Raw genomic sequence first — 26753 nt, forward strand, 5'->3', positions numbered from 1 at the left:
ACCTATAAATGGGCACCTATAAATGGGTACCTATAAATGGGTACCTATAAATGGGTACCTATAAATGGGTACCTATAAATGGGCACCTTTAAATGGGTACCTATAAATGGGTACCTATAAATGGGCACCTATAAATGGGCACCTATAAATGGGCATCTATAAATGGGCACCTATAAATGGGCACCTACAAATGGGCACCTATAAATGGGTACTTATAAATGGGTACCTATAAATGGGCAGCTATAAATGGGCACCTATAAATGGGCACCTATAAATGGGCACCTATAAATGGGTACCTATAAATGGGTACCTATAAATGGGTACCTATAAATGGGCACCTATAAATGGGTACCTATAAATGGGCACCTATAAATGGGCACCTATAAATGGGTACTTATAAATGGGTACCTATAAATGGGTACCTATAAATGGGCACCTATAAATGGGCACCTATAAATGGGCACCTATAAATGGGCACCTATAAATGGGCACCTATAAATGGGTACCTATAAATGGGTACCTATAAATGGGCACCTATAAATGGGTACCTATAAATGGGCACCTATAAATGGGTACCTATAAATGGGCACCTATAAATGGGTACCTATAAATGGGCACCTATAAATGGGCAATTATAAATGGGCACCTATAAATGGGCACCTATAAATGGGCACCTATAAATGGGCACCTATAAATGGGCGCCTATAAATGGGCACCTATAAATGGGCACCTATAAATGGGTACCTATAAATGAGCACCTATAAATGGGTACCTATAAATGGGTACCTATAAATGGGTACCTATAAATGGGTACCTATAAATGGGTACCTATAAATGGGTACCTATAAATGGGCACCTATAAATGGGTACCTATAAATGGGCACCTATAAATGGGTACCTATAAATGGGTACCTATAAATGGGTACCTATAAATGTGTACCTATAAATGGGCACCTATAAATGGGTACCTATAAATGCGTACCTATAAATGGGCACCTATAAATGGGCACCTATAAATGGGCACCTATAAATGGGCACCTATAAATGGGTACCTATAAATGGGCACCTATAAATGGGTACCTATATATGGGCACCTATAAATGGGTACCTATAAATGGGTACCTACAAATGGGTACCTATAAATGGGTACCTATAAATGGGTACCTATAAATGGGTACCTATAAATGGGTACCTATAAATGGGTACCTATAAATGGGTACCTATAAATGGGCACCTATAAATGGGTACCTATAAATGGGTACCTATAAATGGGCACCTATAAATGAGTACCTATAAATGGGTACCTATAAATGGGTACCTATAAATGGGCACCTATAAATGGGTCCCTATAAATGGGTACCTATAAATGGGCACCTATAAATGGGTACCTATAAATGGGTACCTATAAATGGGCACCTATAAATGGGCACCTATAAATGGGCACCTATAAATGGGCACCTATAAATGGGCACCTATAAATGGGTACCTATAAATGGGCACCTACAAATGGGTACCTATATATGGGCACCTATAAATGGGTACCTATAAATGGGTACCTATAAATGGGTACCTATAAAAGGTAACTATAAATGGGTACCTATAAATGGGTACCTATAAATGGGTACCTATAAATGGGTACCTATAAATGGGCACCTATAAATGGGTACCTATAAATGGGCACCTATAAATGAGTACCTATAAATGGGTACCTATAAATGGGTACCTATAAATGGGTACCTATAAATGGGCACCTATAAATGGGTACCTATATATGGGTACCTATAAATGGGCACCTATAAATGGGCACCTATAAATGGGCACCTATAAATTGGCACCTATAAATGGGCACCTATAAATGGGTACCTATAAATGGGTACCTATAAATGGGCACCTATAAATGGGCACCTATAAATGGGCACCTATAAATGGGCACCTATAAATGGGTACCTATAAATGGGCACCTATAAATGGGCACCTATAAATGGGCACCTGTAAATGGGTACCTATAAATGGGCACCTATAAATGGGTACCTATAAATGGGTACCTATAAATGGGTACCTATAAATGGGTACCTATAAATGGGCACTTTTAAATGGGTACCTATAAATGGGTACCTATAAATGGGCACCTATAAATGGGCACCTATAAATGGGCATCTATAAATGGGCACCTATAAATGGGCACCTACAAATGGGCACCTATAAATGGGTACTTATAAATGGGTACCTATAAATGGGCACCTATAAATGGGCACCTATAAATGGGCACCTATAAATGGGCACCTATAAATGGGTACCTATAAATGGGTACCTATAAATGGGTACCTATAAATGGGCACCTATAAATGGGTACCTATATATGGGTACCTATAAATGGGCACCTATAAATGGGCACCTATAAATGGGCACCTATAAATTGGCACCTATAAATGGGCACCTATAAATGGGTACCTATAAATGGGTACCTATAAATGGGCACCTATAAATGGGCACCTATAAATGGGCACCTATAAATGGGCACCTATAAATGGGTACCTATAAATGGGCACCTATAAATGGGCACCTATAAATGGGCACCTGTAAATGGGTACCTATAAATGGGCACCTATAAATGGGTACCTATAAATGGGTACCTATAAATGGGTACCTATAAATGGGTACCTATAAATGGGCACCTTTAAATGGGTACCTATAAATGGGTACCTATAAATGGGCACCTATAAATGGGCACCTATAAATGGGCATCTATAAATGGGCACCTATAAATGGGCACCTACAAATGGGCACCTATAAATGGGTACTTATAAATGGGTACCTATAAATGGGCACCTATAAATGGGCACCTATAAATGGGCACCTATAAATGGGCACCTATAAATGGGTACCTATAAATGGGTACCTATAAATGGGTACCTATAAATGGGCACCTATAAATGGGTACCTATAAATGGGCACCTATAAATGGGCACCTATAAATGGGTACTTATAAATGGGTACCTATAAATGGGTACCTATAAATGGGCACCTATAAATGGGCACCTATAAATGGGCACCTATAAATGGGCACCTATAAATGGGCACCTATAAATGGGTACCTATAAATGGGTACCTATAAATGGGCACCTATAAATGGGTACCTATAAATGGGCACCTATAAATGGGTACCTATAAATGGGCACCTATAAATGGGTACCTATAAATGGGCACCTATAAATGGGCACCTATAAATGGGTACTTATAAATGGGTACCTATAAATGGGTACCTATAAATGGGCACCTATAAATGGGCACCTATAAATGGGCACCTATAAATGGGCACCTATAAATGGGCACCTATAAATGGGTACCTATAAATGGGTACCTATAAATGGGCACCTATAAATGGGTACCTATAAATGGGCACCTATAAATGGGTACCTATAAATGGGCACCTATAAATGGGTACCTATAAATGGGCACCTATAAATGGGCACCTATAAATGGGCACCTATAAATGGGCACCTATAAATGGGCACCTATAAATGGGCACCTATAAATGGGCGCCTATAAATGGGCACCTATAAATGGGCACCTATAAATGGGTACCTAGAAATGGGCACCTATAAATGGGCACCTATAAATGGGCACCTATAAATGGGTACCTATAAATGAGCACCTATAAATGGGCACCTATAAATGGGTACCTATAAATGAGCACCTATAAATGGGCACCTATAAATGGGCACCTATAAATGGGCACCTATAAATGGGTACCTATAAATGAGCACCTATAAATGGGCACCTATAAATGGGTACCTATAAATGGGCACCTATAAATGGGCACCTATAAATGGGCACGTATAAATGGGCACCTATAAATGGGCACCTATAAATGGGTACCTATAAGAGGGTGCTTGAAGTTTTTTCTTCATTTGGTCTCTAGTTTTTTATTTAATTTTCTCATTACTCGAGAATATATCATCCAATTGTCAAAATTTCAACATTTGTTTAAAGTAAGGGGAAGTAATTCATGTAACCTAGACCAAAGACGTTGAATTTTGTCCCAGCATTCTGGACTTGCTGACGCAACTTGGAAAGCTCAGCATAGCGTAGCTTCAGTCAATCAGAATACTCAGCATAGCGTAGCTTCAGTCAATCAGAATACTCAGCATAGCGTAGCTTCAGTCAATCAGAATACTCAGCATAGCGTAGCTTCAGTCAATAAGAATACTCAGCATAGCGTAGCTTCAGTCAATAAGAATACTCAGCATAGCGTAGCTTCAGTCAATCAGAATACTCAGCATAGCGTAGCTTCAGTCAATCAGAATACTCAGCATAGCGTAGCTTCAGTCAATCAGAATACTCAGCATAGTCTAGCTTCAGTCAATCAGAATACTCAGCATAGCGTGGCTTCAGTCAATCAGAATACTCAGCATAGCGTAGCTTCAGTCAATCAGAATACTCAGCATAGTCTAGCTTCAGTCAATCAGAATACTCAGCATAGCGTGGCTTCAGTCAATCAGAATACTCAGCATAGCGTAGCTTCAGTCAATCAGAATACTCAGCATAGTCTAGCTTCAGTCAATCAGAATACTCAGCATAGCGTAGCTTCAGTCAATCAGAATACTCAGCATAGCGTGGCTTCAGTCAATCAGAATACTCAGCATAGCGTAGCTTCAGTCAATAAGAATACTCAGCATAGCGTAGCTTCAGTCAATCAGAATACTCAGCATAGCGTAGCTTCAGTCAATCAGAATACTCAGCATAGTCTAGCTTCAGTCAATCAGAATACTCAGCATAGCGTAGCTTCAGTCAATCAGAATACTCAGCATAGCGTGGCTTCAGTCAATCAGAATACTCAGCATAGCGTAGCTTCAGTCAATCAGAATACTCAGCATAGCGTAGCTTCAATCAGAATACTCAGCATAGCGTAGCTTCAGTCAATCAGAATACTCAGCATAGCGTAGCTTCAGTCAATCAGAATACTCAGCATAGCGTAGCTTCAGTCAATCAGAATACTCAGCATAGCGTAGCTTCAGTCAATCACAATACTCAGCATAGCGTAGCTTCAGTCAATCACAATACTCAGCATAGCGTAGCTTCAGTCAATCAGAATACTCAGCATAGCGTAATACCAGGATAATACCTGGGTAATACCAAGTTAATATCAGGGTAATACCAGGTAATGCCAGAGTAATACCATGGTAATACCATGATAATACGTGCGTATTACCAATGTAATACCAGGGTAATGCCAGGGTAATACCAGGGTAATACTAAGGTAATACCAGGGTAATACCAGGGTAATGCCAGGGAAATGCCAGGGCAATACCTGGGTTATACCAGGGTAATGCCAGGGTAATACCAAGGTAATACCTAGGTAATACAAGGGTAATACCTGGGTAATACTAGTGTAATACCTGGGTAATACCTGGGTTATACCAGGGTAATACCAGGGTAATACCTGGGTAATAATAATTTAATACCATGGTAATACTAAGGTAATGCCAGGGTAATACCAGGGTAATACCTGGGTAATACCAAGTTAATACCAGAGTAATACCAGGGTAATGCCAGAGTAATACCATGGTAATACTATACCTGGGTAGTACCAAGGTAATACCAGGGTATTACGAAGGTAATACCAGGGTAATACCCGAGTAATACCAGGGTAATACCAAGGTTATGCCAGGATAATTCCTGGGTAATACCAGGGTAATACCATGGTAATACCTGGGTGATGCCAGGGTAATACCTGGGTAATACCAGGGTAATACCATTGTAATTCCTGGGTAATACCAGGGTAATACCTGGGTAATACCAGGGTAATACCTGGGTAATACTAAGGTAATACCAGGGTAATACTAAGGTAATTCCAGGGTAATGCCTTGGTAATACCAGGGTAATACCTGGGTAATACCAAGTTAATACCAGGGTAATACCAGGGTAATGCCAGAGTAATACCATGGTAATACTATACCTGGGTAGTACCAAGGTAATACCAGGGTATTACCAAGGTAATACCAGGGTAATACCCGAGTAATACCAGGGTAATACCAAGATAATACCAGGGTAATACCAGGGTAATACCAAGGTAATACCAAGGTAATGCCAGGATAATTCCTGGGTAATACCAGGGTAATACCAAGGTAATACCTGGGTGATGCCAGGGTAATACCTGGGTAATACCAGGGTAATACCATGGTAATACCTGGGTAATACCAGGGTAATACCTGGGTAATACCAAGGTATTACCAGGGTAATACCAGGGTAATACCAGGGTAATGCCAGGGTAATACCAGGGTAATACCTGGGTCATACCAGGGTAATACCAAGGTAATACCAGTGTAATACCTATAAAGTTTTGTTTGCTTACTGGTAAGAAAGTTGAGATACATTTGCAACATCTGGATACCATTATTGTAGACGTTTCGCCAATCCAGTGGCTTTATCAATACAGATTCTAGGACATAATTGATTCAGAGGACATCTACAAGACCTTCTTCACGGTTGCTACAACTAACCCATCCCATTGGGTAGGATCTACTTCCACTGGGGAATCCCGCCTACCAGTGACTATGCCCTCGTCTGCTACACGTCCTTATCCACTGACGCCTATATAACCGCCAGTCTTCTTGCCTTTGTTCCAGATTCTCCACCACCACCATGCTGTGAATACTAACTCCTAGGCTGAGGGACTGATTACCTCATCTTTTGTATATAGTTCTACTGTCTTCTAATTATGTCCTCGAATCTGTATTGATAAAGCCACTGGATGGCGAAACGTCTACAATAAAGATATCCAGGTGTTGCACGTGTCTAAACTTTCATATTGTCGGTATTTCATACCTTTCTTGCACGACATTGCTTGCTGGTAAGTTTAACGAGTTATGAAATGTTAGAATCCGTATCATAACTGGACAATGCCTCGTCTTCTCTGTTTCTTAATCCCACCATTAATATGGTATCCTGCACTCAACTCTGACTCTATTATCGGATGCCATTAGCGGCAATTTCCCAGTTTTATTTAATAGTGTTTTTTTTTTTACTTTTATTTGATGACTAAGGAATGGATCTTCTGTCTGGCTTTAAAATATTCTTGACGGAGTTTTGTAAGAGATGATTAATATCCCACCTGTTCAGTCTGAGTAGAGGTAATTTTAAAGTTTTACTGAAAGAGTTAATATACCTGGAATCGGTGAGATCATTCAATTACTGGAACATATCTTTAAGGACCTGCTTCAAACTTTTGCCATCGATGGGCTTTATTAAATCACAGATTGTTACTCACTTTCAGGTGAGTTTCAGTGGGGAGAAATATATGGGATTAAGTCAGGAGTATCTGAGAGAGTTAGAGCTAAGGAAGTGGTGGCAATAATGTTGAAGGATCAGTTAAGGAGAGAGAAAAGGGAATATAAATGTATAAATTCAATAAAAAGTGGGTCATAGTAAGTGTGTAAACACATGGAGAAAAGAGAAGTGTAGAGGAGACAGAGAGATTTTGGGAGATGTTAAGTGAGTGTGCAGGAACTTTTGAACCAAGTGAGGGAAAAATTGCTGCAGGGGACCCAAATGCTAAAGTAGAAGAAACATTTAGAGAAGGTGTAGTAGGTAAGTTTAGGGTGCTAGGTGTAAATGATAATGGGAGCCCTTTGACTGAACTTTGTATAGAAAAGAGGTTTGGTTATAGGTAATACATATTTTAAGGAAAAGAGGATAAATAAGTATACAAGAAAAGGACTACGCATTGGTAGATTAAAGACTGCCGAGTAGACTTCAGGATGCACATTTTTATAGAGGGGCCACAGATATATCAGATCACTTTTTAGTTGTAGCTACAGTAAGAGTAAAAGGTAGATGGGATACAAGGAAAATAGAAGCAGCAAGTAAGAGAGATGTGAAGGTTTATAAACTAAAGGAGGAGACAGAGTAAGATATGAACAACTACTGGAGGATAGATGAGGTAGTGGGAGTATAGGCAATGAGGTCGAAGATGTATGACATAGGTTTGAGAATGTAATGTTAGAGTGTTCAGTAGAAGTTTGTTGTTACAGGAAAGTGGGTGCAGGAGGGAAGAAGAGTAATTGGTGGAATAATGATGTAGAGAGAGCAAAGAAAAGTTAGAATATGAGCGGTTTTTAGAAAGTAGAAGTGATGCAAGGAGAGAGGAGTATAAGGCGAGAAAAAGAGAGGTTAAAAGAGTGGTGAAGCAATGTAAAAATAGAGCAAATGAGAGAGTGAGATGTTATCAAAATATTTTGGTGAAAATAAGAGAAAGTTTTGGAGTGAGATCAGTAAGTTGAGGAAGCCTAGGGAACAAATGGATTCAACAGTTAAAAACAGGAGAGGAGAGTTATTAAATAGAGAGGTAGAAGTATCGGGAAGATGAAAGGAATATTTTGAGGAATTATTAATGTTAATGAAGATAGGGAAGCTGCGATTTCGTGGATAGGGCAAGGAGAAATAACATCTTGTAGGAATGAGAAAGAACCAGTTGTGAGTGTGGGGGAAGTTCCTGAGGCTGTGGGTAGAATGGAAGGAGGTAGGGCAGTTGGGATTGAAGAGATAAAGATAGAAATGTTAAAAGCAGGTTGGGATATAGTTTTGGAGTGGTTAGTGCTATTATTTAATAAATGTATGAAAGAGGGTAAGGTACCTAGGGATTGGCAGAGAGCATGCATAGTTCCTTTGTAGAAAGGCAAAGGGGACAAAAGGGAGTGTAAAAATTATAGGGGAATAAGTCTGTTGAGTATACCTGGTAAAGTGTATGGTAGAGTTATTATTGAAAGAATTAAGAGTAAGACGGACATCTGGAAAGCAGATGAACAAGGAAGCTTTAGGTAGGGTGGGGGGTGTGTAGACCAAGTGTTTACAGTGAAACGCATAGGTGAACAGTATTTAAATAAAGTTAAAGAGGTTTAGTGACATTTATGGATGTGGAAAAGGTGTATGACAGAGTGAATAGTGGAGCAATATGGCAGATGTTGCAGATATATGAAACAGGAGGTAGGTTATTGAAAGCAGTGAAGAGTATTTTAGAGGATATTGAGGATCAGATTAGAGTATGTAGGAGAGATGGGGATTATTTCCCAGTAAAAGTTGGCCTTAGACAAGGATGTGTGATGTCACCGAGGTTGTTCAATATATTTATAGATGGGGCTGTAAGAGAAGTGAATGCTCGGGTGTTGGCAAGAGCTGCGGGGTTAAAAGATAAAGAATCTCACACAAAGTGGGAGTTGTCACAATTGCTCTTTGCTGATGACACTGTGATTTTGGGAGATTCTGAAGAGAAGTTGCAGAGGTTGGTGGATGTGTTTGGTAAGGTATGTAAAAGAAGAAAATTGAAAGTGAATATAGGAAAGAGTAAGGTGATGAGTATAACAAAAAAATTAACTAACGAAAGATTGTATATCAGATTGGAGGGAGAGAGTATGGAGGAGGTGAATGTATTCAAATGTTTAGGAGTAGACGTGTCAGAAGATAGGTCTTTTAAAGATGAGGTGAAATGTAGAATTGATGAGGGGAAAAAAGTGAATGGTGCAACAAGGAGAAGGCTGGAGGCAGTGGAGATGTTATGTCTAAGTGCAATGTGTCGTGTGAATGTAATGCAGAGAATTCGTAGTTTGGAAATTAGGAGGAAGTGCATGATTATCAAAACTGTCATCCAGGGGGCTCAGGAGGAGTTATATAGAAGATGGATCGAAATAGAATGATTTTGAGAGTGTATAAATCTGTAGTGCAGGGAAGGCAGGTTAGGGGTCAGCCTAGGAAAGGTTGGAGGGAGGGGGTAAGGGAAATTTCGTGTGCAAGGGGCTTGGACTTCCAGTAAGTATGCGTGAGCGTGTTAGATATGAGCGAGTTGAGACAAATGATTTTTATGACTTGACGGGCTGTTGGAGTGTGAACAAGGCAACAGTGAAACCAGGAGGCGGGACTTGAGTGTTGGAGTTGAGAAGGACAGTGCTTGCACTCTGAAGGAAGGGTGTTTATGTTGCAGTTTTGTAACTGTAGTGTAGTGTAAGCGCGCCTCTGGCAACACAGTGATGGAATGATGAATGTTTTACTTTCTCCGTCCACCATGGTAGAAGCTGATGTGTTAATAATATGCATAGTTAACATCGCCCGTATACCATTGTTTGCATATCTATATATATATATATATATATATATATATATATATATATATATATATATATATATATATATATATATATATATATATATATATATATATATATATGTCGTGCCGAATATGTAAAACTGGTCAATTAGCAAGAACTCGTTTAAAATTAAGTCCTCTCTGAAATTTTCTCTTATACATTTAAAGATATATATTTTTCATTAATGTTAATGTAAAAAATTTTATTTTTGCACTAAAAGAATCTTAGAAAACTTACCTAACCTTATTACAAGAAGAGCAATTTATTTTAGCCTAACCCAACTAAATATATTTTAGATTTGTTTACAGTAATTTAATACTAAACAAACACAGTGAAATATATTTTTATCGTTAGGTTCAGATTGATTTTGGCGAAATTATTACATACACAAATTTTCACTAGTCCTATATGGCAAGATGAGCGTTGCTATTTAAGCCAAGATCGCAAATTCTGCCTATTCGGCACGACATATATATATATATATATATATATATATATATATATATATATATATATATATATATATATATATATATATATATGAATATGTATATATTTCGTGCTCTCGTGCGTCATCAGGAGCTGTACAGTGTTGCAAGACAGCAGCAGATAGAAGTGGAAATTCTATGAGGAAAGGCAGAAGGTATCAATGGTAGCCCATGACACAGAGTGAAAAGTGTCACGACCCAAACACCTTCCTTCACCGTTCCCCTACACTCTTCCAGGGTAAGGGGAAGAGGAGGACCTCAGAGGTTAACAGAAAGCAAGTTACAGAATATTAGGAAAACGTAGCAGTCAGCCCCAAACCGCATCTAATCGATAACAATTGATTTGTCGCGATTAAGAATCACTGTACCTAAGTGGTTAATATTATAATATTATTCTGAATCACTAATTGTTATCCTATACTATCATATTTCAAAGAATGTTACAGAAGTGCCAGCAGAGAAAGGACTCTACGCAGATTTTCATATTTACCTAATGCCATATATTTATCTATTCTGCTCCATTACAATTGCACTGTTCCTTAACATCAGGACCACAGAGGTGATAAGTCAGGCTATCTACCCTCCATAGGCTATCATAAGAAACTCACATATACGATATCATGTAAGTTTTAGTCACATCAACTTGTGCGACTGTACTTGTATGCAGGCTATAAGCAGATTTACTTTGGAATTCCCCATATATGGCATTTCCGAAGGTAGAAAGCGATCTCCGACGAGTGAATCTGTGGAACAGTCTACCCTCACAACGATAGTTGAGTGAATGCTAACATGGGCATAGTCTCCCCTTCACCCACCTAAGAGAATGATAAACCTCCTAGTATTCTCTATGTAATGTGGTACAGACTGACGGGATTTCCAGCGGGTGAAACGTGCAGGGAAAATGTGGAGAACGCTGATCATATGTCACCAAATCTTCACAAGGACTCATTAAATAATGAACAATCTAGGGATTATGTATAGCATCCTTGCCTAAGATTGTGCAAATGACTACTAAATAGTTGTCAAGTTCGTAAAGTTCATTGGTTAAATTATGTAAGGAATTCCTATTATGTTTATTGAGAGAAGGCTCAATTATGTTTCTTTCCATAATGGAACTATTGGGTAAAATGACCTGACCTGCTGCCCACCCCAGAGGATAACTGCAAAACCTAACATGAGTAATTGAAGTAGACTTCTGAGCTGTCCTTACCGAGTACTGATGTTGTGTTAATCTGATTTCAAATGGTGTACTTGTTTGTTCAATGTATGAAAGAGATCATAGTGTGCATGGGTTTTTATAAACACCACCAACAATAATGGATGGTGCATTCTTAATCAACTTCTGCCTCATTATCCTGCTTCTCTTGAAGATAATCTTTATATTGAGTTGCTTTAATGCATCACATTCTCATTGTAACTCAAAAATAATTATATTTTCCCTGGAGGGTATTTCCCTAGGTTCACTCCTGTAGAAAGTCTTCTTGGCTGCCGCTAATGTCTTCTCAACAAAATTCCTAGACTATCTCTGTTTAGTGGCTATGTACAATATGTTATTAATTTCATCATCAAAATATTCCAGGTTACAAATATGTAAAGATCTAAAGAACATTGCAAGGAAGACATTGTAAATCTAAATTCCTTGTTACCACGATGGATTAACTTCTAAGAATGGCAATTTGTCATCTACTTCGTGCTTTGTTGTAAACTTAATTGAGGGTACTAAATCAATGAGAAAACGATAGTGGCCATCAGTATCACGATCTCTAGACCATAGACACAGAAATCGTCTACTTATCTCAACCACTTGGCTTTGCTAGGGAGGATATCTTTAAGGATTCTAGTTTAAAGGAATTCCACATACAAAGTAGGTGAGTAATAGACCAAGCGGATTTTCCATGGCTATGCCTTGCTTTTGAGTTTAATATTTACCTTCATATATGAACTTGTAGTCCATCACACAAAGCTTGATAAGATCAATAACTATGTTTGTGAAGAAGGGCATGGAGAGGTTTTCTGGTTCCACTTGAAGGTACATAATCAGACCATGGACAGAGACTCTAGTCAAGTTCCGTGACATCATAACTCACAAGAGTCAAGTCATGTGATACATTTAATTTCTGTTTTTTTTTTCTGTAAGGTCAACATTATTTTAAGTATGAGCCTCAGCAATCTTTCTGACCATGGGAGTTAACAGTTTAACTAGCCATTTGAATAGGTTACATGCAGCTGAGCTACTGAACTTATAATAGTATGGGTTGAGTTCCCTGGTTTGTGGGTCTTAATTAATCCATAAAGATGTAGTAGACTTGTCGACCTGTCTAACAGAGAGCTAATTAATTTACCATTCTCCTTAAATAACGTTTCAACTCGATTATTGAAATAACACTTGACTTATTCAACAAGGTTCTTAGTGAGTGGTTCATACATTTCCTTGTCACTTAGTAAACTGTTCATCTTATCGAAATATTTAACTTCATCTAAAATAACACTATGCTCTCTTTTGTAAATCGGGCAGACAGGTAAACCACTTGAATTCACATTAGTCCAAAATCAGTGTTCGTTCAAGATGTCTCAGGAGCCATCTTGAACGGGTCATTGTACCCAATAGTTTTGCTATGGAAAGGAACAAAATTCAATCCTCTTTCATCAAACATGACTGGTTGCACTACACAGAGAATACCGGGAGGGAGACTATGCCCGTGTTAGCGCTCAATTACTCAGAATGTGCTGTGAGGGTAGACTACGATAGAGCGTTCCACCTTCGGCAGTGTCGTATATGGAGAATTCGACAGTATTACTAAGTCTGCTTAGGCCCTGCATACAAGTTCAGTTACACAAGTTGATGTGACTACAACTTACATAATATTGTATATGTGAGTTTCTTGTGATAGCATGGGGAGGTTTTATAGACTGACGTATCATCTCTGTGGTCCTAGTGTTAAGAAACTGCAATTGTCATGGAGCAGGATAGGTAAATATGTTGAGATATGTTGAGTGCTTTCTCTGCTGGCACTTTTGTAACATTCTCTGATGTATGAGAGGATGACAGTTAGTGAATTTAAATACTTTTGCAGTGTTAAATATAGCTCGAGTATTGGGGTGTTAACCACTTAGGCAAAGTGATTCCTTATTGCAAGAGATCAGTTGATGTCTATTAGATGTGGGTTTGGGCTGACTGCTGCGTTTTCTTAATATTCTTTAACTTGCTTTCCTCTGAGGTCCTCCATCTCCTTTTACTCCGAAAGGTTTAAGGAGATGGAGGAGGTAGGTGTTTGGGTCAGTGACACTTCTCACTCCCTGTCATGGGCTGCCACTGATACCTTCTGCATTGCTTCAGAGAATTTCCCCTCCTAACTGCTGCTGTCTCCCAACACTGAATAGCTCCTGACAATGCACGAGAGACAGAAAGATCTCCATCCATATGTGGCTTGTTCTGCACTGTTATGGTGGCCTGCTTGCTATTGTATTGGATCTCACATTCAAAGACCACAACAGTGTATCTACCTCATCTGCTAGAAAAATGATAGGATGGATTATGAGAACCTTCTAAGCTAAGGATCCCAAGCCCATGACGATTCTCTTCAACTACCTATAGTCATACCTTAGCAACAGAAGCCAATATGTGCACACAAATGGTGCAAACTCTTCCACACAACCATTCACAGTCGGAGTCTCACAGGAAAGCGTCCTTGGACCACTCCTCTTTCCCATCTACATCAGCGACCTACCGAATGAATCACGGCTTCTCAAACCCATATTATTTGCAGATGACACTACATACATATTCTCTCACCAAAACCCAGTCATACTCGCCAACACAGTCAATGCCGAATTACAGAAAATACCTGCCTGGATGATGACGAATAAACTTACACTGAATACTGACAAAACCTACTTCATTCAGTTTGAAAACGAAGCTGCAAATGTTCCACTTAACATAACGCTAAAAGGATCACCCGTCACAAGTCTCAAGGAGGGAAAATTCCTAGGAATCCACCTTGACAGTCACCTCAAGTTCCAGACACATATACAACAGATAACCAAGAAAATCTCTAAGACTGTAGGCATACTATCAAAGATACGATACTATGTTCCACAATCGGCTCTCCTTGCACTGTATCATTCACTCATCAACCATTACCTCACATATAGAATTTGTGCATGGAGATCAACAACATTACATCACCTAAGATCACTAATAACCCAGCAAAAGGCGGCAGTCAGAACGGTAACAAATTCCCACTCCCGACAGCATACTCCACCAATATTCAGAAGTCTAAATCTGCTCACCATTAGGAACATCCATACTTATTCATGTACCTACTACATACGTAGAACAATACACGCAAACATAAACCCTCCACTCAAACTTCTCCTCACCAACCTTAACAGGACACACCACCATAACACAAGACAGATCTCTTTTTGTCCATATCACACTGTGTAAAAACTCTGTGCACATAAAGGGCTTCAAAATTTGGAATTCATTACCAGAAAATACCAAAGTAACTCGGTCTGAAAATCAATTTAAGACTCTTCTCAAAAGCCACTTAATCACCCTAGACTAAATACACAATACTCAATATTTAACACTACCAATAAATCTACCAATTACCTAAATCTTAAAACTTCATAACTAGACACCCAGGCTAATATATTGACAAATTACCACATAGAAGTATACATACCTACCAAAACCTGTATTACCCTTCACCAAATTGTAGCAGTCTCATACTGTACACTACTGTAAACTACTGTAAACTACTGTAAACTACTGTAAACTACTCATGAATCATGTTTCATAAAAAGTATTTTTGAATACATGAATATATCCTAATGTTTGTGTAAATTAGATTCACTTATTATTAATAGAACTACTGTACAACTATGATAATTTCTTTAGTGATAATTAGTCAGTAAGACATTAACTTAAGTCAGTCCATAATGCCGAGGCATAATAGTGGCTGTGTACTGCAACACATAACTGTAAAAATATATTCTCAATGTACTACTTGCAAAGAAATAAATGAATCTGAATCTGATTCTGAAACTGCTTGTTCACTCTAGGCTGGAATACTGCTGTGCACTAACTGCCCCCTTCAAAGCTGGCAAAATTGCTGACCTAGAGAATGTACAGAAATCTTTCACTGCACACATAAGTACAGTAAAACACCTAAATTACTGGGAACAGTTGAAGTCCCTTGATTTGTATTCCCTGGAATGAAGGCGAGAAGGATACATGATTATATGCACTTGGAGAATCCTAGAGGGATTAGTACCAAACTTCCACACGAAAGCAAAAGACTCTGCCGGAGATGCAACATTCCCCCAATGAAAAGCAAGGATGCCACGAAGACACTAAGAGACAACACATTAAGTGTCAGTGGCCCATGACTGTTCAACTGCCTCCCAGCATACATCAGGGGGATTACCAATAGACCCCAGGCTGTCTTCAAGAAAGATAGGCCAGTGAGAGTATAGGCAATGAGGTTGAATAGGTATGGGGTGTAGGCGCTAATAGGGGCGACTGGTGGAATAATGAGGTAAAAATAGTAGTAAGAGAGAAAAAGTTAGATTATGAGAGGTTTTTACAAAGTAGAAGTCTCATAAGGAGGGAGGAGTAAATGGAGAGAAGAAGAGAGGTTAAGAGAGTGGCGAAGGGATGTAAAATTAGAGCAAATGAGAGAGTGGGTAAGATGCTGTCAACAAATTTTGCTGAGAATAAGAAAAAGTTTTGAGTGAGGTCGAGAAAGCCTTGAGAACGAATAGATTTGACAGTTAAAAATAGAAGAGGAGATTTATTAGATGGGGAGTTGGAGGAATGGGGAAGATGAAGGGAATATCAGACTGGAGGGAGGGAATTTGGAGCAAATGAATGTGTTCGGATATTTGGAAGTGGAGTTGTCAACAAATGGATCTATGAAAGACGATGTGACCCTAGAATTGACGTTGGAAAAATGGCGAATGGTGAACTGACCAGTCTGGGGAGACGGAGAATGTTATCCATGGAAGCAAAGAGTGGAATGTATGAGAGTATAGTGGTACCAACACTCTTATATTGGTGTGAAGTATGAGTGGTGAATGTTGCAACAAGGAGACTGGAGGCAGTGGAGATGCTGTGTCTGAGGGCAATGTGTGATCTGAATATTTTGCCGAAAATCCGTTGATTGGAGAGTAGAAGGAGGTTGTTGAGATGGTTCGGACATTTAGAGAAGATGGAACAAAATTGAATGATTTCGATGGTATATAAATCTTTAGTGGAAGGAAGGCGGGGTAGGGGTCATCCAAGGAAAGGTTGGAAAGAGGGGGTAGAGGAGGGGTTTATGTGCGAGGGGCTTAGACTTTCAGTAAGCGTGCGTGAGCGTGTTAGGAGCGAGCGGAGATAAACAGTTTTGATTGGTTAGAGAAGGGCCAGTTGGCATCATGTTACAGCAGTCTCCAGAAATGGTACATCCTGTTGATTAGTAATTTTGAAATACTGTAAATACCGGACTTTTGATGGATAGTGTTACTGAGAACAATAAGTGCTGCTTCTAAGCACTTTCGCTGTCTTAAATCGTCTTCTTTATCCTCAATGAATTTCATGAGGTGTTCAACATCGTCCCTACGTTGAGCACACGCGTTTTTACGGTCATCATTGATGCAGGGATTTTTGTGTTCCCTGATTCTAATGTCCAGAGATCTGGCTGTTTCCCCCACATATACCTACACGAACGATCTTTACATTTCTTCTCACATCTTGACATTAGAACTAGAAGAGGGGTAGTTATAACGTTCTTTCTGAGAGCTTACAGAAATTTCTAGTCCTCAGATCCTCGAGGAAGAATGCACCTACATCACCCCTTCTTTTAGCTCACTACACTTTCCCCTACACATCATACGTGATTGTAGGAAACGTACGACACAAATCCTCAACAAGAGCAACACCGATCAAGTTGAATAAAAGCCTCCAAGTTACATTGTTTCACCGGTCAGCGACGTTGCAACTAAAGTTTCAATTTTTTTTTACCGAAAACTAACTAAAACATCTACCAGCTTATAAACTACTATTAGAAACCTGGTACAAAATCCTAAACTTGACTCTGGCACGAGTGCAGGAGTATACACTGGTATGGTTTGTTTGCAATCGTGTCATTACGATTTCGTGAGTCATACACTGTACCTTGTGGGAAGTGGGTGGGGGGGGGGGTGACAAACTATATGTGGGGGAAACAGCCAGTTCTCTGGACATTAGGATTAGAGAACACTAAAACGCCTACATCAATGATGACCATAAAAACGCGTGTGTTCAACATAGGGACGATGTTGGACACATCATGAAATTCAGTGAGGCTAAACTAGTGGTTAAAGAAGAGATTTAAGACAGCGAAAGTGCATAGAAGCAGCACATATTGCTGTCAGTAATACTATCCATCAAAAGTCCGGTAGTTACAGTATCTCAATATTGCTAATCAACAGGATATTACCAATTCTGGAGACGCTTAACATGCTGTCAACTGGTCCTTCTCTAACCCAACCCGTCTCACCACATTTACTAGCACTACTACTACTACTACTACTACTACTACTACTACTACTACTACTACTACTACTACTGTTACTACTACCACTACTACTACTACTACTACTATTACTACTACCACTACTACTACTACTACTACTATTACTACTACCACTACTACTACTACTACTACTATTACTACTACTACTACTACTACTACTACTACTACTACTACTACTAATAATAATAATAATAATAATAATAATAATAATAATAATAATAATTATAATAATAATAATAATTATAATTATTGTAATAAATATCCTGAATTGAGTATAAGTGTATTTTTCCACGCTAGATAATGTATTCTGTAGAAGACAGACGCTATTCATCGACTTACTTTTATCTTGTAGTAGAGTGTTGGTACGAGAAAGTGGTGGACCCAGATCAGTGCTGACTGTGTTGGAGATCCAGGCTGTGACACCAGGTGATGCTGGCCCTTACACCTGCCGCGCCACCAACCCTCACGGTGAACACTCGCAGCAGTTTACCATCGCCGTCATAGGTGAGTAGAACCCATCGATACGAAAATTAGTCTCTCGCACACTTGTGTGTGAATGAAGCAGAACAATGCGAGTGAAACTTCAGTAGGTGGGTATTTGTGCTCTGGCTAGAGAAGTGACATGAGTACATTTAAGAAGTGTAATAGTGATGTAACAGCATTTCTGTGGTGAAGCATTTATCGACTCGAATTTCCATTCTGCAGTCCGCTCTTTCATTTTGACTGTCCTTTTCGATTTCACGAACTCAGTTTGCTCTCATATTAAGGGGAATTTTTCCTTTCCAAGATTCATTTCTGCGAAATCTCCTGTTCTTACCCTCCTTGTATACTCACTGTTCACAGTCTTAACAACTCTCACCGTCCTCTTAGTATGACACTTGCTATCATCAAACTGATTCCCTTCACTGTAATCTGACTCATACTTCACCTGTCATTGACGCTTTCGGTGTGTCCTCCAGTTCTTGATCTTCCTGTCTTCTTCCTGGCCTCTATTTTTAACAGACCTTAAGAACAAAAGTGTTCTCCTTGCCGTCTCTAATAATGTTATTTTCTTTCAAATCACCCATCCTTTCACTTGGTCTTCAAAGATGACGTTTGGTTGAATCAGATTTTATACACAACACTTCTGGCTTTGTTTCTGTTGATAACTGCTTTTCTCATAAAGTTGCGAAAGTGCTTTAATTTTCAGAACACTTGTGACATGACCTGATATTTGCCTCTTGCTCTCCTTCTTCCTATGTCTTTGCACTTTATTTACCTCTCCTTTCTTTTGCTTTGATGGGTTTTGTCCTACGCCATTGGCTATTTGTAGAAGAATGGTTCAGAGAACCGACATGTTGATAAATTAGACACATGTGCAACTCTTGGGTATCTTTATTGAGGAAACGTTTCGCCACACAGTGGCTTCATCAGTCCATACATAGGAGAAACTTGAAGAACAGGAGGAGAATGATACCCAAGAGTTGCACATGTGTCTAATTTATCAACATGTCGGTTCTCTGAACCATTCATCTACAAACCTGTCAGACACTGCAACTTCTTGGGATCTTAATACTTAGGAATTCTTCGCTTGCCTAATTCTTGGGCACAACCTACTTCCACATTGGACAAATGTGACACTACCTATGACTGCTACACCACTCCTGCCATACGGTTTATAAGCTGCTTCTCCGCTCATCTGCCGTATTCTACTCAAGATTGATGGACTGAACACATCGACTCAAGGTTGAGGGACTGATTACCTCATTCTCCTCCTGTTCTTCAAGTTTCTCCTATGTATGGACTGATGAAGCCACTGTGTGGCGAAACGTTTCCTCAATAAAGATACCCAAGAGTTGCACATGTGTCTAATTTATCGCCATTGGCTATTACTCTCTCTCAGGTCTCCTTATTCCTCTTGTTCACATGCTCTACTATTACTACAACTCTAACAGATTCTTTCACTATACTACACTCTACTATTAATTCTACCACCTGTAATACTCTTACTACTCTTACTACTACTGCTACTACTACTACTAACAGTAGTAGTAGTAGTAGTAGTGGTGGTAGTAGTACTATTAATACTACTGCTACTCTCCCTCCTCCCGTTCTGTCTTTTAGCCTTCTCTCTTTTATTGGCGTCATAAAGTTCCTTTCCTGGGTGAAGGTGGGTGATGAGTTGCTCCATCCACGGTTATGTGGGTTTTTTGTTTTAATCTTCTTTGAAAAGTAAGCGGTTAGGCTGAGGAAAATATCTGATTCGAGAAGTGAAGCCTGGATGAAATTAGGACTGTTGGAAATCTATGAAGAATTCGCCTTTCTTCTTCCTAAATGTAATATTTTGTACTCGTGGGAGTACAACAGCTTGTTTACATCGAGATGTGGGACTGCTGTGATATTCGATAATCGAATATTACCTACATATAGTAGTGTGGTATACACTGAGAGAGTGTACATGAAAGGTGAAATTTTGAGTAAGGAAACGATACCACAGGTGGAGTTTGAACCCCCGGTCATAGAGTCTCAAAACTCCAGACCGTCTCGTTAGCCTATGGGCTAGCTAGCTTCAATAAGACTCTCTGACCGCGGGTTCAAACTCCACCCGTGGTATGATTTGTTTGCAATCGTGTCATTACGATTTCGTGAGTCATTTTGAGTAAGGAAACCAGTTAGAGTACGCCAGCGCGGTAGAATCGTCGGAATTAAATTATTATAGACAAGGTGTTTGAAGCCTTACCACCTACTGCAGGTACTACAAAACTGTGTTCACTATCCCTAGTACCAGACTTGTTTTGGGTTTCAACCTTAAACCTGGCAGCAAGATATTCAGGACTGCTTGTGAGCAATTCTATAGACGTGATTTAACTTCAGTTGTTTTACTCAATCTTCAACATTCAGCATATCCAGTTGTTGCAATTCCTGCTGACCTACACGTTTTCTTGGACACAGGTCCAGGATTAATCTCATCATTTGTTTTTTTGTGATTTGTAGACTGTCTTTCAGTTTTTTGCTCAGGCAGAATACCATGAAGAACAATAGTAATCTATTTGTAGATGAATGGTTCAGAGAACCGACATGTTGATAAATTAGACACATGTGCAACTCTTGGGTATCTTTATTGAGGAAACGTTTCGCCACACAGTGGCTTCATCAGTCCATACATAGGAGAAACTTGAAGAACAGGAGGAGAATGAGGTAATCAGTCCCTCAACCTTGAGTCGATGTGTTCAGTCCATCAATCTTGAGTGTCTAATTTATCAACATGTCGGTTCTCTGAACCATTCATCTACAAACCTGTCAGACACTGCAACTTCTTGGGATCTTAATACTTAGGAATTCTTCGCTTGCCTAATTCTTGGGCACAACCTACTTCCACATTGAACAAATGTGACACTACCTATGACTGCTACACCTCTCCTGCCATACGGTTTATAAGCTGCTTCTCCGCTCATCTGCCGTATTCTACTCAAGATTGATGGACTGAACACATCGACTCAAGGTTGAGGGACTGATTACCTCATTCTCCTCCTGTTCTTCAAGTTTCTCCTATGTATGGACTGATGAAGCCACTGTGTGGCGAAACGTTTCCTCAATAAAGATACCCAAGAGTTGCACATGTGTCTAATTTATCAACATGTCGGTTCTCTGAACCATTCATCTACAAACCTGTCAGATACTGCAACTTCTTGGGATCTTAATACTTAGGAATTCTTCGCTTGCCTAATTCTTAGGCACAACCTACTTCCACATTGAACAAATGTGACACTACCTATGACTGCTACACCTCTCCTGCCATACGGTTTATAAGCTGCTTCTCCGCTCATCTGCCGTATTCTACTCAAGATTGATGGACTGAACACATCGACTCAAGGTTGAGGGACTGATTACCTCATTCTCCTCCTGTTCTTCAAGTTTCTCCTATGTATGGACTGATGAAGCCACTGTGTGGCGAAACGTTTCCTCAATAAAGATACCCAAGAGTTGCACATGTGTCTAATTTATCAACATGTCGGTTCTCTGAACCATTCATCTACAAACCTGTCAGACACTGCAACTTCTTGGGATCTTAATACTTAGGAATTCTTCGCTTGCCTAATTCTTGGGCACAACCTACTTCCACATTGAACAAATGTGACACTACCTATGACTGCTACACCTCTCCTGCCATACGGTTTATAAGCTGCTTCTCCGCTCATCTGCCGTATTCTACTCAAGATTGATGGACTGAACACATCGACTCAAGGTTGAGGGACTGATTACCTCATTCTCCTCCTGTTCTTCAAGTTTCTCCTATGTATGGACTGATGAAGCCACTGTGTGGCGAAACGTTTCCTCAATAAAGATACCCAAGAGTTGCACATGTGTCTAATTTATCAACATGTCGGTTCTCTGAACCATTCATCTACAAACCTGTCAGACACTGCAACTTCTTGGGATCTTAATACTTAGGAATTCTTCGCTTGCCTAATTCTTGGGCACAACCTACTTCCACATTGAACAAATGTGACACTACCTATGACTGCTACACCTCTCCTGCCATACGGTTTATAAGCTGCTTCTCCGCTCATCTGCCGTATTCTACTCAAGATTGATGGACTGAACACATCGACTCAAGGTTGAGGGACTGATTACCTCATTCTCCTCCTGTTCTTCAAGTTTCTCCTATGTATGGACTGATGAAGCCACTGTGTGGCGAAACGTTTCCTCAATAAAGATACCCAAGAGTTGCACATGTGTCTAATTTATCAACATGTCGGTTCTCTGAACCATTCATCTACAAACCTGTCAGACACTGCAACTTCTTGGGATCTTAATACTTAGGAATTCTTCGCTTGCCTAATTCTTGGGCACAACCTACTTCCACATTGAACAAATGTGACACTACCTATGACTGCTACACCTCTCTTGCCATACGGTTTATAAGCTGCTTCTCCGCTCATCTGCCGTATTCTACTCAAGATTGATGGACTGAACACATCGACTCAAGGTTGAGGGACTGATTACCTCATTCTCCTCCTGTTCTTCAAGTTTCTCCTATGTATGGACTGATGAAGCCACTGTGTGGCGAAACGTTTCCTCAATAAAGATACCCAAGAGTTGCACATGTGTCTAATTTATCAACATGTCGGTTCTCTGAACCATTCATCTACAAACCTGTCAGACACTGCAACTTCTTGGGATCTTAATACTTAGGAATTCTTCGCTTGCCTAATTCTTGGGCACAACCTACTTCCACATTGAACAAATGTGACACTACCTATGACTGCTACACCTCTCCTGCCATACGGTTTATAAGCTGCTTCTCCGCTCATCTGCCGTATTCTACTCAAGATTGATGGACTGAACACATCGACTCAAGGTTGAGGGACTGATTACCTCATTCTCCTCCTGTTCTTCAAGTTTCTCCTATGTATGGACTGATGAAGCCACTGTGTGGCGAAACGTTTCCTCAATAAAGATACCCAAGAGTTGCACATGTGTCTAATTTATCAATAGTAATCTATATGACACTGTATTGCAGATGAATGGTTCAGAGAACCGAAACGTTGATAAATTAGAAACGTGCAATTCTTGGGTAATCTTTATTGAGGAAACGTTTCGCCACACAGTGGCTTCATCAGTAAATACATAAGAGAAACTTGAAGAACAGGAGGAGAATGAGGTAATCAATCCCTCAACCTTGTGTCGATGTGGTCAGTCCATCAATCTTCTATTCAATCTTCTATTCAAGATTGATGGACTGACCACATCGACTCAAGGTTGAGGGACTGATTACCTCATTCTCCTCCTGTTCTTCAAGTTTCTCCTATGTATGGACTGATGAAGCCACTGTGTGGCGAAACGTTTCCTCAATAAAGATACCCAAGAATTGCACGTGTTTAATTTATCATGACACTGTATGAGAGCTAGACGTCGGGCTCTAAGAGCCTCAGTAGGTAGACACTGTGCCTCTCTATAGAGGAACTTTAGTCTGTCATTCGCTTCCTTTACTACATTATTCCCAATCAGTTTTCCTGACATACTTGAGTCAAAAGGAATTCCAGGTATTTCATTTAAGATAATGAAGTAATAGGCAGTGATTCATCTGTACCGTAAGTCGTTTGTGTTTGTCACTGCTAGCAGTTCATCGTCTGGTCATCGCCAATTTCTGTGGCTTATGTGTGTTTTAGTAAGCTGCCTTGGTGAGTTAGAGTGTGTGGTACAGTGAGTCATGAAGGTTGTCCACGTCATACAGTCAAACCACTGCTCCTTCAACGCCCAGCCTAAGTAAGTTTATTCAGGTATACACAAATACAGTTACATAAATTATCATACATAGCAGCATATGTGTAGAGAACCTGGGATAACCCAAAAAAGTCGAAGTGACTTATTTCCATTGGGTCCTTTTATTACTTTACTGTACTATAAAGGAGATAATATCATATTATTTTACTATACCTGGAGTTTACCTGGAGAGAGTTTCGGGGGTCAACGCCCCGCGGCCCGGTCTGTGACCAGGCCTCCTGGTGGATCAGCCCCTGATCAACCAGGCTGTTGCTGCTGGCTGCACGCAAACCAACGTACGAGCCACAGCCCGGCTGATCAGGAACCGACTTTAGGTGCTTGTCCAGTGCCAGCTTGAAGACTGCCAGGGGTCTGCTGGTAATCCCCCTTATGTGTGCTGGGAGGCAGTTGAATAGTCTCGGGCCCCTGACACTTATTGTATGGTCTCTTAACGTGCTAGTGACACCCCTGCTTTTCATTGGGGGGATGGTGCATCGTCTGACAAGTCTTTTGCTTTCGTAGTGAGTGATTTTCGTGTGCAAGTTCGGTACTAGTCCCTCTAGGATTTTCCAGGTATATATAATCATGTATCTCTCCCTCCTGCGTTCCAGGGAATACAGGTTTAGGAACCTCAATCGCTCCCAGTAATTGAGGTGTTTTATCTCCGTTATGCGCGCCGTGAAAGTTCTCTGTACATTTTCTAGGTCAGCAATTTCACCTGCCTTGAAAGGTGCTGTTAGAGTGCAGCAATATTCCAGCCTAGATAGAACAAGTGACCTGAAGAGTGTCATCATGGGCTTGGCCTCCCTAGTTTTGAAGGTTCTCATTATCCATCATGTCATTTTTCTAGCAGATGCGATTGATACAATGTTATGGTCCTTGAAGGTGAGACCCTCCGACATTATCACTCCCAGGTCTTTGACGTTGGTGTTTCGCTCTATTTTGTGGCCAGAATTTGTTTTGTACTCTGATGAAGATTTAATTTCCTCATGTTTACCATATCTGAGTAATTGAAATTTCTCATCGTTGAACTTCATATTGTTTTCTGCAGCCCACTGAAAGATTTGGTTGATGTCCGCCTGGAGCCTTGCAGTGTCTGCAATGGAAGACACTGTCATGCAGACTCGGGTGTCATCTGCAAAGGAAGACACGGTGCTGTGGCTGACATCCTTGTCTATGTCGGATATGAGGATGAGGAACAAGATGGGAGCTAGTACTGTGCCTTGTGGAACAGAGCTTTTCACCGTAGCTGCCTCGGACTTTACTCTGTTGACGACTACTCTCTGTGTTGTTAGTGAGGAAATTATAGATCCATCGACCGACTTTTCCTGTTATTCCTTTAGCACGCATTTTGTGCGCTATTACGCCATGGTCACACTTGTCGAAGGCTTTTGCAAAGTCTGTATATATTACATCTGCATTCTTTTTGTCTTCTAGTGCATTTAGGACCTTGTCGTAGTGATCCAATAGTTGAGACAGACAGGAGCGACCTGTTCTAAACCCATGTTGCCCTGGGATGTGTAACTGATGGGTTTCTAGATGGGTGGTGATCTTGCTTCTTAGGACCCTTTCAAAGATTTTTATGATATGGGATGTTAGTGCTATTGGTCTGTAGTTCTTTGCTATTGCTTTACTGCCCCCTTTGTGGAGTGGGGCTATGTCTGTTGTTTTTAGTAACTGAGGGACGACCCCCGTGTCCATGCTCCCTCTCCATAGGATGGAAAAGGCTCTTGCAGTTCTTGATGAACACAGAGTTCCATGAGTCTGGCCCTGGGGCAGAGTGCATGGGCATGTCATTTATCGCCTGTTCGAAGTCATTTGGCGTCAGGATAACATCGGATAGGCTTGTGTTAATCAAATTTTGTGGCTCTCTCATAAAAAATTCATTTTGATCTTCGACTCTCAGTCTGGTTAGCGGCTTGCTAAAAACTGAGTCATATTGGGACTTGAGTAGCTCACTCATTTCCTTGCTGTCATCTGTGTAGGACCCATCTTGTTTAAGTAGAGGCCCAATACTGGACGTTGTTCTCGATTTTGATTTGGCATAGGAGAAGAAATACTTTGGGTTTCTTTCGATTTCATTTATGGCTTTTAGTTCTTCCCGCGATTCCTGACTCCTAAAAGATTCTTTTAGCTTAAGTTCGATGCTTGCTATTTCTCTGACCAGTGTCTCCCTACGCATTTCAGATATATTGACCTCTTTTAGCCGCTCTGTTATTCTTTTCCGTCGCCTGTAAAGGGAGCGCCTGTCTCTTTCTATTTTACATCTACTCCTCCTTTTTCTTAGAGGAATAAGCCTTGTGCATACATCGAGTGCC

The 26753-nt window shown here is 40.1% G+C and overlaps 1 protein-coding gene across 1 annotated transcript in view; it reads left to right on the forward strand.

Annotated features, from left to right (window-relative positions):
* The window catches only part of LOC128690681 (cell adhesion molecule Dscam2-like), a 536323-nt gene that overhangs the window by 257757 nt on the left and 251813 nt on the right, over window positions 1-26753 (forward strand). The window contains exon 13 of the mRNA XM_070088137.1: window positions 18545-18693. Within this exon, the coding sequence (XP_069944238.1) occupies window positions 18545-18693 (149 nt within the window). The remainder of the gene's footprint in view (window positions 1-18544; window positions 18694-26753) is intronic.

Source organism: Cherax quadricarinatus, chromosome 24 (assembly GCF_038502225.1).
Source record: "Cherax quadricarinatus isolate ZL_2023a chromosome 24, ASM3850222v1, whole genome shotgun sequence".
Lineage (NCBI taxonomy): Eukaryota > Metazoa > Arthropoda > Malacostraca > Decapoda > Parastacidae > Cherax > Cherax quadricarinatus.